The following is a 14,460-nucleotide window of genomic DNA, read 5'->3' on the forward strand; positions in this document are numbered from 1 at the left end:
CTGCGCTGTCTGCTGAAGAACCGGGCGGGATTTCCGCAATACATCCAGTATGGCGAAGACTTACGATTATTTGTTTAAACTGCTGTTAATCGGGGATTCCGGCGTCGGGAAGACCTGTGTGTTGTTTAGATTCTCTGAGGATGCCTTTAACTCAACTTTTATTTCGACGATAGGTATTTATTTCACTGTTGTAACGGTTTTAATGCCTCTGATAGTTTAGAAAACGTCAGCCTGTGCTAACGGCTAAGCTAACGGGCCAGTCACTTCCAGCACATAACAGCTTCTGGTTTTATACTTTGATTTGGCACTTTGACAGTTTTGTGATGATTTGTATTTTGTATGCTTTTTTATGTGATTTATATGGTGTATGTATCAAGGTTTCAGTTTTGTTTGTAACTCTTTTGTCAGCCGGTGATTCGCTGCAAGTTGCTCTGACAGGGCGAATCGGACACTACATGATAAACTTATTTTATTATATATTTGTTTTAAACGTCTTTAGATATGAAATAGCTTGAAATTCCAGACGATGTCTAATGGAAATCAGATTAAAGTATAAAATCTAAAGTAAAAGAGATTACTTGTGACTGTACCATGGTAACGTTATAACATTTTGATGTATTTTATAGTACTGTTCATTAAGGTGTCAAATTGGGATTCAAAAGTAACTCTTTTAAAGAGATTAACCATGGTTTTACTACGATAAATATAATTTATTATCTGTATTCAAACCATGGTAATAAATGATTTGTCAAAAATCAAATACACATGTTGACCAACTTTAGATGTTTTACCATATAAAACCATGGCTAATTTTCTGAAAAGATCAAATAATGTTACCATATCAAAAGAAAGGTGTCATCCCCAGAAATATATATATACTGTGGTGCTTTTTGGTAGTTTAATAGCATAAATGTTTTATTTTAATATAAATGTATTTTGCTTTGCTGAAATCAGCTGTTTTATCAATCAATATAATGTAGCTTAAGTCACATATCCTTTCCTGCCATGTTCATAGGGTAGTATAAAAATCTCGTAAAAAAAGTCAGTTTTTATCTTTGACATCATTATACAATAACATACATGTATATGAATATATTTATGACTAGTGTGCAATGGTCATTAGTAGACTCTGCATTATTGCATTTGTTGTATCACTGTGACAGCTGTGCGCTTGCTTATTCTTTCTTACAGGTATCGATTTCAAGATCAGAACAATAGAACTAGATGGCAAGAAGATCAAGTTACAGATATGGTGAGTTTCTGCCCGACTTTACTCTTAATGCCACGCTTGAACATTAGCAGATTGCTGGAACAGCACAGGTGACTTCATTTCTGGAAGTACATATGAAATTGTTCTAAAGGAACCATTGTATGACTCAAACCACGAAGCAGGTTAATTCCTCCTTTATGTTAAAGCGTGCCTTGTCATTGCACGGGTTAGGAAAAGATCGTCTAAGTTCATCATCCACTTTTTCTGAGCATCATTTCACATTTCCTTTCGTTTGACGTTTTCTATATTCTGCCTACATTTGAACGCACCTTTGCAGGCTTAAAAGAGTTGTTCGGTTTCTTATTGCAGGGACACAGCGGGTCAGGAACGGTTCAGAACAATCACAACAGCGTATTACAGAGGTGCAATGGTAAGATGCTTATAAACATTTATACGTATTCTGTTGTGTATCTTATAGGGTAATTTTTAGCAGTCTAAGGTCTTTCTTAGCTGTTGGTTAGTGCTATATTCTTCAGCGCTTGTTTTAGCGTTCACCAAAAACAAATAGTGATTTGTCTTGTGGTCTGATCTCAGGGTATCATGCTGGTTTATGATATAACCAATGAAAAATCCTTTGAAAACATCAAAAACTGGATTCGAAACATAGAGGAGGTGAGTGTCTTAACTTCTATAAGACATAACTAGTCCAACAGTAGAGTCCTATTTTGGTCACCTGCTTGTTAAGGGCTTTACTGAGTCACTCACACTACATACATAGCAACAACCACTGTATTCATGTTTGTGTTTTCTTCCCAGCATGCATCAGCGGATGTGGAGAAAATGATTTTGGGGAACAAATGTGACATCAATGAGAAGAGGCAGGTCTCTAAAGACAGAGGAGAGAAGGTGAGTGGACTGAACAGGGTTTGGCTTTCGCATTCTTCATTCTTTCGTTAGGGATGTACAGTTGCAAAAATATTAGAATCCATTAGCATTAAATCATAAAATACAAATGGTGAGGTTCACTAAATAAGTCCCACATAATGGAAATGTCTGAAACAGTACATGACACCGTTGAATATTTGAAGGTCTCTTGACCGAAATGTTTGATCTAAAATACCTTTTGATTGATTGTCTGATTGTTTAAAATTGAAACATATCGGATTTTCGCATCAGATTTTATATGCTAGATTACTGCATGCATTCATATTTCACACTCTTAATCAATTTGATTATAATGATTCGATGAATCGGTGATCTATTAATTGTTATTATCTCCAATCATCATACGAGTGTTGTTGGTTTAAATCTGCTGTACCTCTGACCTATTTAGCTGGCGTTAGAATACGGAATCAAGTTCATGGAGACGAGCGCCAAGGCTAACATCAACGTTGAGAACGTAAGTTTTATGGCTGATCCTCATCTCGTTTCCTTATCGAGTCTTCAGCTGATAGAGCCTTTAAAGATCTAACGCAGCGATGATGTCATGTCTTCTGTTCACCTGACAGGCATTCCTAACTCTCGCCAGAGATATTAAAGCAAAGATGGACACGAAATTGGTAAAATTATCTCTTTCTGACCAACTTTAGTTCTGCCTTTGGAGCAAAAATACGATATTTTTAAAAGTTTTATTGATGCATTTGAAAACGAGGTGTCATAATGAAAACCTTTGGTCTCATGAGATTATTTTCTCCTTTCACGCAGGAGGGTAACAATCCTCAGGGTAGCAACCACGGAGTCAAAATCACCACTGAACAGCAGAAAAAGAGCAGCTTCTTTCGCTGTGTGCTACTGTGAAAGACCATGGCCTTACTGTCCACCACCCCGAGGCTGGACGTGACTGGACAATGCTCTCCCACAATGCGCTCCTCCTCTTTCCTCTCTCTCTCTTTCTTGTTCACGCTCGGCTTCCAGGCCTCAAGCAGTTGGAGTTCCTGACTCTTCTTATCTTCTTCCATTGAAGCGATGCCATTTCTTCTTCCGTGATGCCATTGCGGCGGACTGCGTTGGTTTTCCTGTCCAGGTGAAGATCTAATGCGTCGTGTGATTTGTTCAACCTCAAATTGTGCGTGTTAAGGAAGAGTCCGTATCCCCGTCTCTCTTTATAATGATCCGAGCGCACAACTGCCAAAATCCACCCTGTAAGCGGGGACGGCCACACAGCGTGACCTGATCTTCCGAGAGATACATTAACGTCGTTTATCATTCCATTTCACTCTTAACCCTCATGCATTTTTTGACGATCACATGACCTTATTGTAAGGATAGTAATATTACAACCCTCCTCTTATGATGATGGACTGTTTTTTTATGATTTTTCTCCCAATTTTATAACCTGCAGCCCTTCTGAAAAATTTGCAATTAACATGTAAAAATATCAGAATTAAATGAAAGAGATTATTTTATTGGCTGGTTAGGAAACGGTAGTCATCCTTAAGTGTGAATAAAAGTCAGTCCGGTTTTCTCCGACACATCATGACATTTTAAAACCAAACTATTATAAACAAGTGAAGAACCTGATATTTTCCATCAAAACGTGATATTTTTTGTGTTTAACTTCTTCTTTTTCGTAAACGTGCACAAGAAGCTATTTCCAAATAGTTTGCTCTTTTATGCAGTAGCCCTAGCTTCCGAAAACTCATAAATCCAAAACTCAGGACATCTTCCCAAAATGAAAGGGTTCTGATGCATTTAAACACTTAAATTCAGTTGAGTATCATTAAATGAAACTGACACTTCGGCCCTTCAACGATGTGGAATTCCTGACTAGTAGTATTAAGAAGTTTGTTAAACCAAAGCGCAAGCTATACTTGAGCTGTACTCCTTCCATGTGGAATTCCATGCACTTTATCAGTATCTTCTGTGTTGTGTGTAGTTCGTGCCAAGTGATAGTTTATCATCAAGGAAACACGTGCTTCCATGGAGTTAGTCTTAAAATGTAAGAAAAGTGATGAATACATTCCCCCATATCTTCATCTACGGAGAGAATATTTCCTCCAGGGCCTTGAATTGCGTTTGGTTTAGTAAAGAGTACGCCATACTTGTTGATTTGGCTGCTAATGATGCAGTGGGAACGAATCATTCAGTTATGTTCTCGGATGATTTGTTTATTTTTTGGTAACACTTAACAGTAAGTTTTATTTAACACGTGTGAACTCTGTTAGTAACCATGAACTCACAAGGAATAAAATCCAAACTTGTGTCTGTTAACGTATATGAGGTAACATCAGTGATGAACTAACAGAGATCATAAATGCTGTGACATTGTTAGTTCATGTTATCTAACACATTCATTATGTAAATGAATGAAACAATACTGTAAAGTGTTATCTGTGGTATTAATAGATTGAACAGCAGTTTCTTAAGATTTCGGGCAGTCAGTGAGTGGCACAAATCAAAGACCAAAAACATTTCTCTGCTCGCCAGCAGCCATGTATTTGCATGGATTTGGTCTGTATGACCGGGTTTATCCAAACCAGAATAAAATAATTTAAATAGGCAGAGGAGATGTGGTCCCGTCTAATGCGATGCACATTTTGTAGTTTTTTACCATTTGGTGCAGTGATGTATATAAGCAATAGGTCACCAAACTTGAAATCCCCACGATCTTTGAGTGAAAGAACAAAATCCTCCTGAAGGGTGAATCGCTCTTGTTGAGAACATGTCCGGGGTCATATCTAATCCTCCAAATTATTTTGATCATTATAAAGTACGCAGCAAAATTTTCTGTTATATTGTATTGCTTGCAAGTACAGTGACAAGATTCACCATTGAAAGACAACTGAATGGTTCAAAAAGTTGCCACCCAGACATGTTTTCAGAAGATTCACATAAAAACAGAAGCACAGTGTTTGACTTTTTTTCCAGAGAGGTAAAGATGTTTTCCTCTTGCTGCAATATTTTCTGTTATTAAAGAGACAGTTCACCCAAAAATACAAATTTCGCCATCATGTATTCCCCCCTTGTGGACTGAGATGATGCTGAGTAAATGATGAAGGAATTGTCAGTTTTTTGGTTGAACTCGGCTGCACTTCAAACATCAGTCAACTTGAAACGACTTTGGTTTGCACTTCTTTATTTTCCTTTCCATGACATGATGCTTTGGGTTCATCGATGTCATTTTTTCTCATCTGATGTAATGCTTTACTCGTCCTGCCGTTTGTCTTAATAACTAAAACTTAAGCTTTCGTTTCTGATCTGCGCATCATGAAGGTGATATCCATGACCTCCTGTATGTATCGTTTGTGTGTGTGTTCATGTATTGATGTTCTGCACATTGAAGCGTCTTTATCGGCGGTTGGCATCATGTCTGTTTGTGTCAGTCTGAGGGTAATGACGGGCCTCAAACGCAATAATTCATTTGGCCTTTCAGAATGAGAAAATGCTCAAACAAGCGTAACGGAACGTTAGCAAACAGCTTTGCAGTTGTATAGTGTTTATCTGAGCAGTTTCATATCTGTTTAGTTTGTCTCTCTTCCTAGTATTTACAGATTTAAAATCGCTGTCATATCATTTACAGAGTCTTTTATATGACCATGTTTTCAATTGTGAGGTAACCGGGGAGATCGGTAAATTACATTTTGGTAATAAAAAAGAAACAATTGTAAATACTCTTACAAAAAAGAGAGATCTACTTAAATTGTACTGTACTTTCTAAAAATTTTGAGAAACAGATCTACAGTTTTTGTCTGTACTTTTGATTTATTAAAATGAGATTCTTTTAAGAGATGCAGCTGTGTGTGTGATTCTTTTCAATGGATACATTTTCAGGTGTTGATTTATCTGATAAATGATGTAGCCAGAATGGTAGAAAATAGCAGTTTTAACATTTCAATTAAACATTGCATTTGTGTCTAAAGAAAACGAGCTCCTTTTACATGAAAAAATGGTGTACTTTATTTCATGTAATGCTCAATAACTTCTATTCGGCACATTTTTGCATTGAATCTTTTAATGTAAAGCATCAGTGCTTAACAAAACTGAGTGTGAAGTGAATTTTATCGTTGCATCATCTTTTTTAGTGGCCTTTTGTTGAGCATCCCGCGTAGTTACATCCCCTGTAAAAACAATCCTGTTGGTCAATCCCAGAACGTCATGGAAAATCTTTATATCCTGATATGAAAGGTGCTGGAAGAGATGAAGATTATGCAATTTAATAAAATAGTGAAGACATGAACTGCATTTACAGTTATGTATTAAAACTATAAATAAAAATAACTATAAATAAAAGCTTACGGAGTAAGCTGGAAGTTGGTTTTAAAAGCAGAATTTATAGTTTTGTGACGGGACTTTATTTGATTATTACAATTATTTGAGCTATGAAGTTGTTTAAATTGGAGATCAACATTTTTAGTTAAATGTATAGTTCCAATCATCTAGTCACCCTTGTGAGGTTGAAAACCTGTATGTCTTTCTTCAGTGGAACACAAAAGTAGATAGTTTGAGATATGTATCTTTTAATTTTTTTATACAAATGGAAGTCATTGGAGTTCAGTGCTGTTTGGTTATAAACAATCATCAAAATAACTTTTTTTGTGTTCTGCAGGAGAAAGTCGTACAGCTTAGAAATGACATGAGGATGAATAACTGATGACAGAGTTTTGAGAAAGTCTCTTAAAGAGTAAAATGTAATAATCCACCCCTTTACTGTTGTTAATGGAAATCAATGAGGTTTGTGATAGTGACGTGTGTCACCTGAGGAAGTCTGGAGCTCTCGTGATCATATTCTGAAAATCCTCCAGTGACAAACGTCCGTCATTATCCAGATCGGCCTCATCGATGACCTTCTCGCACACCATTCTCACCTCATCCTCTGTCAGCTCGTTGCGAGTCAGTTTATTCAGAGTCTTCTCCAGATCTGATTTACAGAGGAAGTCGTCGTCGTTGAAGTCTAAAGGAAAGACGTGATGTTTATTCAACGCTGCTCCTAATTCAATAAAAGAAGTTTATTCAAGTGTGCCATGAGTGTACATCTTTTAAACTGGAAAAAATGAAAGTGTACATTTCATGTGCTTCTCTGAAATATACTTAAAACGACACTTGGGTATAGTTGAACTTGTACTCAACGTGAGATTCCTGAGCAACAAAATCAAATAAATTCTCACCGTATATCTTAAATGCATAGTAGGCCTTCAGGTCCCGTGGTGCCATCTCACTTAGAACTGAAAACATGTCTAGAAAATCATCCAGAGTCATGTTTCCTTCTCCATCTTCTGAGAAGACCTCAGCGATCCTCTGACGAAACGGGTTATCCTGAACAACAACAGAAACTGTACAAAACACTTCACAAACACATGATGATGAAACTCTGCTGAGGTTTTTCTTCTCTCAGGTTTAAGGGGATCTAATAACATTTAACCTCACCAAGACCGCTATCAATTAGTTCGACATGTATAATTCACGGGAACATGGAGACTGCAGAGGGGCTGTGAGATGTGTCAAACCTTCAGCTCGGGCATGCTGCCAATCAGCTCGTACGGCAGACGGACGTCCGGCTGCTCGGTGTAATCCAGCGGTACAAGTTGAGGAGCTAAATCTCGATACCGATGAAACAGTCTGAGAAAGAGATAACCTTCTTTAATAATCCTTGATACATGTTTCAATGCGATGTGTTTAAAATGTGTTCACCTAAAAGTAAACATTCTGTCATCATTTATTCACCTTAGTGTAATGTCAAACCTGTATGCGTTTCTTTTTCCTTCAGAACACAAAAGAAGATATTTTGAAGAATGTTGATAACCAAACAACACTGAACCCCATTGGGTTCCATTGTATGAACACAAAATCACTAAGACATTTCTCAAAATGTCCTCTTTGGTGTTCCACTGAAGAAAGACTCACATACCGCTTTACAACCACATGAGATTGAATTAACGATTATAGAACTACCCTAAAAAAAAAAATTCTGCATTTTTTCAAAGTGATATGAAAAGATGCATCTTCGACTCCTGAATTCTATTCAATTGGGATAACTGGTTATAAAAATCTGCTTTTGAACAAATGTTTTTTGCAAGTGTTCTTTCCATAGACTTCTCACTACTAAAATTGAGATCATGAACACAAAAACGTAACGTTAAACATTTCTTAAATGACATAACGTGTAAGTGTTGGGTGTAACTAGTTACTAAGTAATTCGTTACTGTAATTGAACTACTTTTTTAAAGTAATGGATTACTCTTATTTTTTCCGTAATTTAATTACAGTTAATTCTGATGTAATTGCACTAAATACTGTGTAATATGTTCAATAGTGGAAATTACATCAAAATGATAAGTCTAACTTTAAAATGTATGCTTAATGTATCCTTCTCACATTTGCATACTTTGGTCAGTTAAAAATAAATGAATGAATTAAATAAGCCGTTTCATGTTGAATCACTGAACTAATCAAGGCTGATGTAGGATATAGAAAGTAATTAGTAATAAGTAATTAAATACTTTTTGGAGAGATTTATTTGTACAGTAATTTAATTACACGATTGAATATCTAATTAGTAACTAGTAATTAATTACTTTTCAGAGTAACTTACCCAACACTGCTTGTAACATAAAAACACTCGAATTTACATAAGTGATAATAATGTTAGCTTAAAAGTGAATAAACATGAATATTTAAATGAAATCATCAAATGTGAAGAGTTTAAGTCCTTTCACTATTTTTGACTTTAAACTTGGTGGTGACTTAACTTTTTTACTTGCAATAAAACATGATTTCAACCTCACTGTAAAAGTACACGTTAAATATTTTAGATGTTGAATAATTCAAAGATTCATAGATAATAATTAATATAATTTACTTCTATTATTTAGAACCTAATAAAATGATATTCTTGATCAATTTATTACAGTTTTTCTCTGTATATTTGAAGGTTTTTACATTTGAAAAATCAACCGATGAATGTTTTCTGTTGCTTTTTTCCTTACAATTCTCGTTAAAAACTTGCTAATTTATTCTTCTTTTTTATCAAATATTTTTAACAATGCTGTTAACTTACCTCAGAATTTCTTTTCTGGTGAAATAAGTGCAGTCCTATAATACATACAAGAGAAGCATAAAATGCAACAATATATAAAATATATTTTTTTACACAATATTAACCTGATTAAATTGAACATGGAACATGTACATGTTTTAATATAAGGTATTTTTAGATTAAAAGTTATGCGTAATAAAAAAATGTCTCAAACAATTTTGTTGCTTTTAATTTAAATTATACAAATGAATTTATGATAATCATGTAAATTATGTAGTTCGTAAAGTCAGTCCGTTACTATTCGGATGAAATTTGTAAAGCCTATGTGTATCTATTCTTGATGATTTTATCCTTTAATTCTGTCTGTTTTCCACAGCAAAATATCTCAAAGTCTTCCTTTTTACAATGTAAAGGCATTTTCTTCATGAGCTGCTGCTAAAATATAATCATGTGAAAGTGATGTGACAGACCTGATAAGCGTCGAGCTGTTGAGATGTGAAGATGGTCTGTTTGTTGCCCATGTTCTCAGTGCCATGGCAAAGTCTCGGTCAACTCCAGCCGTGTGCCAGCGGACGCTTCAGATATGAAATACTGGCACACAGTGAGACAACAGTACAGAGACATGAAGATCAGGTGTCGGTCTCCGTCAACCTTTAGTTCTCTGTTATAATGGCAGCATTTCATCATTTTACTGGCATGAATGAGCGGCTCTGGTGATGTGAATACAGCCTGTCGATCAGAGGGAGAGAGAGAGCGTACAGATGGAGACTGAGGAGGTGAGAGCATCAGATTACTCATGTCTTCATGTGATGATGTGATGCTCATTATATACTAAAGGTTTAACTCAACACAGTCTTTATTTTGAGGATGTGTAGATTTGTACTGTGTCAATGAAAAGGTCATGTTTCATTCTAAAAACAAAATGATAAAATAAACAAGTTTGATGAAACTTGTTATGAGGATTTTTTGCATGATGATACAGACAGTGCTCTTTCATAGCTCATGAGATTTTTGAAGTTCACGGTTGTTTCGTTTACATCTCAACTTTGTCTCAGATGTGTCTCCTGAATTTGCTAAAGAGAACTAGAAAGAGAATTGTTGAAACAAATGAAGAGTATGAAGGGTTGAGGTCAAATAATCTGGATTTGACTGAATTTGATAAGAAATGTTAGAGTTCATCTTCAATAATGTTGACTTTTGATCGCAAACTCGACAAATCTGAGGTCCATTTGACACATTGTTGACATCTCTTCTCAAACTCTAATGACAGACACATTTGTCAGATTTCTTTTCCTCAGAAGAAATATCTGAGACGCAGGTGAGAGTTCTTTCATTTGTTCTCTTTTGAATCTTGTTGATGTCTAGAAATAATTGAGAGATGAAAGAGATCTCATCTGGGATTTTTCTTTCTTTTGGACTGTAATGTGTTACACTGTAAAAAGTGATGTGTTGTCTCAACAACCATATTGTATCATTTTAAGTAGCTTCTACTTAAAAATAAACAAATTTATAAAATTTCTAGCTTAACATAAAATCCTTTGTTCATGCAACACAAAAATATAAATTACAAGAAAAGCTCAAAAGTATGCATGAAGTGTATGGAAAAATTTGAGTTGTGCAAACTACAGTTAAAATTAAGTAAACCTAACAATACATTTCCCGTGCAATGAAATACCCATAAGCCCTTGTGCCTGAAAGTTTGATTATTCTTGCTTTTTTTTAAAAAGCACTTTTTGGGCATTCATATAGATGTTAGTAAGATGTATGACGAAATTTAAGATGTCTTTAGTATTATTGATGTTGTTTTGTAGTGAATAATCGTTTTCTTTGAAGGTACCCTTCAGGTGATTCGAGTTTGCTTTGGTAAGCCATCATATTTCTTGCCACAATGAGGAAGACACACATCAGAAATGCAGTATGTGGTGTGCTTCTGTGGAGAATCATTCAATGACTGACATCAAGTCAGTGTTCAATTATTTCAAAACTACTTGTATAATAATATACTTCAGTATGCTATATGAATGTTAAGGTAAATAAATGAAATATTTAAGCACAGCCCACATGAGCGCTGTAAGTTGATTGAACTCGTGCTACATAATTTTTTAAGTTTTAAGATTCAAGGTCCCATTTTTCTGATTAGATTCTGTAAATTCACGCTCTTCACATTTTGGCCTCAGATGTTGTACTTTGAGCACAGATGTCGTGAAAATGCCTTCAGGTTCAAGTGTATTGTGTGTTAATGTCAACAAAAGCTTTGCAATTATGTTATTAAATATGCAAGCTTCATGCTTTGTCTCATTATTGTGAGTTGAATTGGTTGGCAGAGACGACTCATGGTATCAGTTGATCCTGTACCATGCATCTGTTCTCTCTCTCTCTCTCTCTCTCTCTCTCTACTTTTAACTTTCTCTCTCAGCCGTGATGTCAGCATGGCTCTATTTGTCATCTGTTGCCTTTGCTGGAACAAATTCCTATTTGAACTTAATGAGAAATATTTGTAGCGGTTCAAAAAAGACTAGAAAAAGGTAAGAAGGAAACTGACCTTTAAGAATCTTTGACTGAAATGTTCTTTGGGGAACCAACTTTTTTCTTCAACGAAGATCCTTGTTTGAGAACTTTTATCAGTGTGAGGTAATATGGGTAAAAGTATAAGTATACTTTAAGTTCATTTTATTATTCATTGAAGTATAATGTTGAAACAACATTATAATTATTTAACTCTTTCCATAATTATGTTTTATTAATAATGTATTTAATTAATCTTTTATTATTATTGGTTATTCATTTTTATTTTATTTATTTATTCATTTTTATTATTATTTTAGTTATAGCCATAATTTATTTCATAATTTTAAATTCTACAAGTGTATTTATGATCATAAAAATCATGTTGCAAAATGCATATTACATACTTTAAAAGTAAAATGTCTGAACCAACTCTGTGCAAATACGTTTTTATGGAAGTAAGAAATAAAGAACCAACTCAAATCAATTTTTGGTAAGAATTTATTTAGACTTTATAATAGTTCACAACATGCAATATACACATTTAATTTTTATACAAAACAACTTATCAACTCAAGCTCCTCTATATATTAAATTTGATCTATTTACACATATTTACAGTTCAGCAAGAACACCCAACAGCATCATCTGGGAGAGTCCTGCCACAATAATCTAGTCTGTATTTTGTCCAATCCCGTGGCTCGTTCAAACCGCTCCGAGATCAATATATCAATGACACCCGCAGCTACCTGCCACCATATCATCATACTGCTTCAAAACCACATTCTCATCATCATCAAAATACAGCAGATTAATGCTGAAGAGTTTGTCTGGAACACAGCACGGCGTCTCGATGCCTTTGGTCAGTTTAAGGGCATTGATGATGGACTGCACCGTGGCGTGGTTTGTCGGCCTCATGTTTTGTCCCAGAGGGAACGGGCAGGAACCTTTGCAGTGGTAGGCGTTGTAACCACGTGGTGACACAATCCAGCCGGACCAGCCGATCTCCTCAAAGTCCACGTAAAGAGGCAGACGTTGGCATGGCATCTCTCCACCATCATCGTAGTCTGTGGAGCGAGCGTTGCGGCGGCCCGCTGATGGCCGAGGGGGGCTGGGAAACGGAAGACTGGACACAGCGGCAGATTCATCTGAGCCTGAAGAGAAAACAGTTTACTTTAGAATGACAATCTAAAGTAAATCAATAATATATCTGCATTTCTTTGGAAAGAGCTTAATGGAGGAGTTTGGATATTACAGATTTTGTTTTATGATAAGTGTTCACACTGAATATTGTGATTAATAAATTCTCACCTGTACCTTTAAGAGAGCCCTCCTGAGATGTGGCCCGTCTGCCATCGTCGGTAAAGAGAACCAGCATGGGCTGCTTGCTGTGATGGTGATCACGGCCCGATGCAAACCGCACGGTCTTCAGATCCATTTGAATCCCCGCGAGGCTTCTCACCGTCACCAAGAGACCAAGATTACTGCCCTCGTCTGACATCCAAGACCTTACCTGAAGAAATAAACATCATGTTACTAAAGAAAAATGAACAGAAACAATGTATGCCGAAAACAAAACATCTTATCTTGTTTCCTCGCAAGCAAGTCTGTTATCTTATCAAGTTTTCATATGATAAAAATAATTCAGATTTTCACCCTTTATCTGTTAAACATGAGCACATCCGTTGAAGCTTCACAGATACTTACAGCTTGCGTAATGGTAAAAACCTCCCAGCCACTGGAGTGAATGGGAACCAGTCTGGATGACAGCAGCTTCTTCCCTTGAGAAACATTCATTTTGCTGCTATCCAGAATCTGATAGACATTGACCTGCAGAAGAGAAACCATCTCATGAACAACTGGAAGAATCTTTTAATCCTTTACTTTTTAGTGGGTGAGTATGACGTACCTGACAGAAGTGATGTCTGTTGAAGGTCAACGATGCTTGAGGCCTGAGCTTGAACAGATGAAGTTCAGCTGTGAGGATCTTTTCACTCTTGGCCACCGTGGAGAGGTTGAAGCGAAACTCAACCTGATCGCTGTGCACTAAACAGAGATGGTGACATTAGACTGGACAAAAATATACAATTGAAAGAATTGGATGATAACACTGCCGTTGCATTCGAATAAAGACCAACTATTGCGCAGACAAAATCACTTTACGCACGGAGTTGAGTTTTTACACACGGCTTTAAAATCTTACATACACGTGAGATGTACATACAAATGTGTTTTTGTCACGATCTAACCTAAAACCTGTCTCTTTTACGTTATTCTACGAGCAGATGTAAAGAAAAGATGACTCGTAACTTACATTTATCGAAGAAACTGCGGACCGTGTTTCCCTCCAGCAGCGTCGGGTCTTTGGTGACGCCATCCACATCAGCGATGGTGTTGTACAGGTCCAGCATGTATTGTGGAGGCTGTTTGTGTCCCCGAGCCAGAGCCGCAGGAGGATCTTCCATTCCAAACACTTCCAGGAGCCTCTTTATTGCCTCCGAACGCACTTCTTCAGACTCGTTTTCCTCGCCAAAGCGGTTTTCCAAGTAATTCAGAGACGGTCTGCCTATGGTTAATCCCACAAGGGAAATGCAGATCACCACAGGCAACATGTTCACCGGTGCTGCGAATGCGCAAATCCTCAGAGATGTCCTTGGGAAGTGGAAGGTGGACTGACTGAACCAGCTCCAGATTGGCACCGGTTTATATGATGTCGCCAAGGTCTTTGTCTAAAGCCGTCGGTCAACAGCAATAAAGAGCCGCTATTTAGTCG

The 14,460-nt window shown here is 36.4% G+C and overlaps 3 protein-coding genes across 3 annotated transcripts; 1 reads left to right on the forward strand and 2 right to left on the reverse strand.

Moving 5' to 3' along the window:
• Positions 1 to 4: 4 nt before the first annotated feature.
• On the forward strand, positions 5 to 5,938 carry rab8a (RAB8A, member RAS oncogene family). The gene is made up of 8 exons (XM_056743223.1): positions 5 to 173; positions 1,192 to 1,252; positions 1,580 to 1,640; positions 1,805 to 1,882; positions 2,027 to 2,116; positions 2,544 to 2,609; positions 2,719 to 2,769; positions 2,915 to 5,938. Exons 1-8 carry the CDS (start codon positions 50 to 52, stop codon positions 3,005 to 3,007), a joined length of 624 nt encoding a protein of 207 aa, XP_056599201.1. The 5' UTR covers positions 5 to 49; the 3' UTR covers positions 3,008 to 5,938.
• A 262-nt stretch (positions 5,939 to 6,200) lies between these two features.
• cib3 (calcium and integrin binding family member 3) lies at positions 6,201 to 9,718 on the reverse strand. Its single transcript, XM_056744141.1, has 6 exons — positions 9,653 to 9,718; positions 9,204 to 9,238; positions 7,654 to 7,765; positions 7,315 to 7,462; positions 6,905 to 7,100; positions 6,201 to 6,337 (listed from the first exon to the last, which is right to left on the reverse strand). Exons 1-6 carry the CDS (start codon positions 9,701 to 9,703, stop codon positions 6,316 to 6,318), a joined length of 564 nt encoding a protein of 187 aa, XP_056600119.1. The 5' UTR covers positions 9,704 to 9,718; the 3' UTR covers positions 6,201 to 6,315.
• A 2,647-nt stretch (positions 9,719 to 12,365) lies between these two features.
• admp (anti-dorsalizing morphogenic protein) lies at positions 12,366 to 14,299 on the reverse strand. The gene is made up of 5 exons (XM_056743009.1): positions 14,002 to 14,299; positions 13,597 to 13,733; positions 13,395 to 13,517; positions 12,999 to 13,200; positions 12,366 to 12,835 (listed from the first exon to the last, which is right to left on the reverse strand). Exons 1-5 carry the CDS (start codon positions 14,297 to 14,299, stop codon positions 12,417 to 12,419), a joined length of 1,179 nt encoding a protein of 392 aa, XP_056598987.1. The 3' UTR covers positions 12,366 to 12,416.
• Between the last annotated feature and the right edge of the window lie 161 nt (positions 14,300 to 14,460).

The sequence above is a fragment of the Triplophysa dalaica genome, chromosome 3, assembly GCF_015846415.1.
Source record: "Triplophysa dalaica isolate WHDGS20190420 chromosome 3, ASM1584641v1, whole genome shotgun sequence".
NCBI lineage: Eukaryota > Metazoa > Chordata > Actinopteri > Cypriniformes > Nemacheilidae > Triplophysa > Triplophysa dalaica.

Bases quoted from the DNA above. Each gene is read 5' to 3' on its own strand.
- rab8a (XM_056743223.1), top strand. From the start codon at position 50: ATGGCGAAGACTTACGATTATTTGTTTAAACTGCTGTTAATCGGGGAT. The intron at 174-1,191 runs GTATTTATTTCA...TCTTTCTTACAG, and splicing joins AACTTTTATTTCGACGATAG to GTATCGATTTCAAGATCAGA. The intron at 2,117-2,543 runs GTGAGTGGACTG...TGACCTATTTAG, and splicing joins CTAAAGACAGAGGAGAGAAG to CTGGCGTTAGAATACGGAAT.
- cib3 (XM_056744141.1), bottom strand. From the start codon at position 9,703: ATGGGCAACAAACAGACCATCTTCACATCTCAACAGCTCGACGCTTAT. The intron at 7,463-7,653 runs GTTTGACACATC...GTTGTTGTTCAG, and splicing joins GCAGCATGCCCGAGCTGAAG to GATAACCCGTTTCGTCAGAG. The intron at 7,101-7,314 runs GTGAGAATTTAT...TCTTTCCTTTAG, and splicing joins CTATGCATTTAAGATATACG to ACTTCAACGACGACGACTTC.
- admp (XM_056743009.1), bottom strand. From the start codon at position 14,299: ATGTTGCCTGTGGTGATCTGCATTTCCCTTGTGGGATTAACCATAGGC. The intron at 13,734-14,001 runs GTAAGTTACGAG...ATCTCTGTTTAG, and splicing joins CCGCAGTTTCTTCGATAAAT to TGCACAGCGATCAGGTTGAG. The intron at 13,201-13,394 runs GTAAGTATCTGT...TTATTTCTTCAG, and splicing joins TTTTTACCATTACGCAAGCT to GTAAGGTCTTGGATGTCAGA.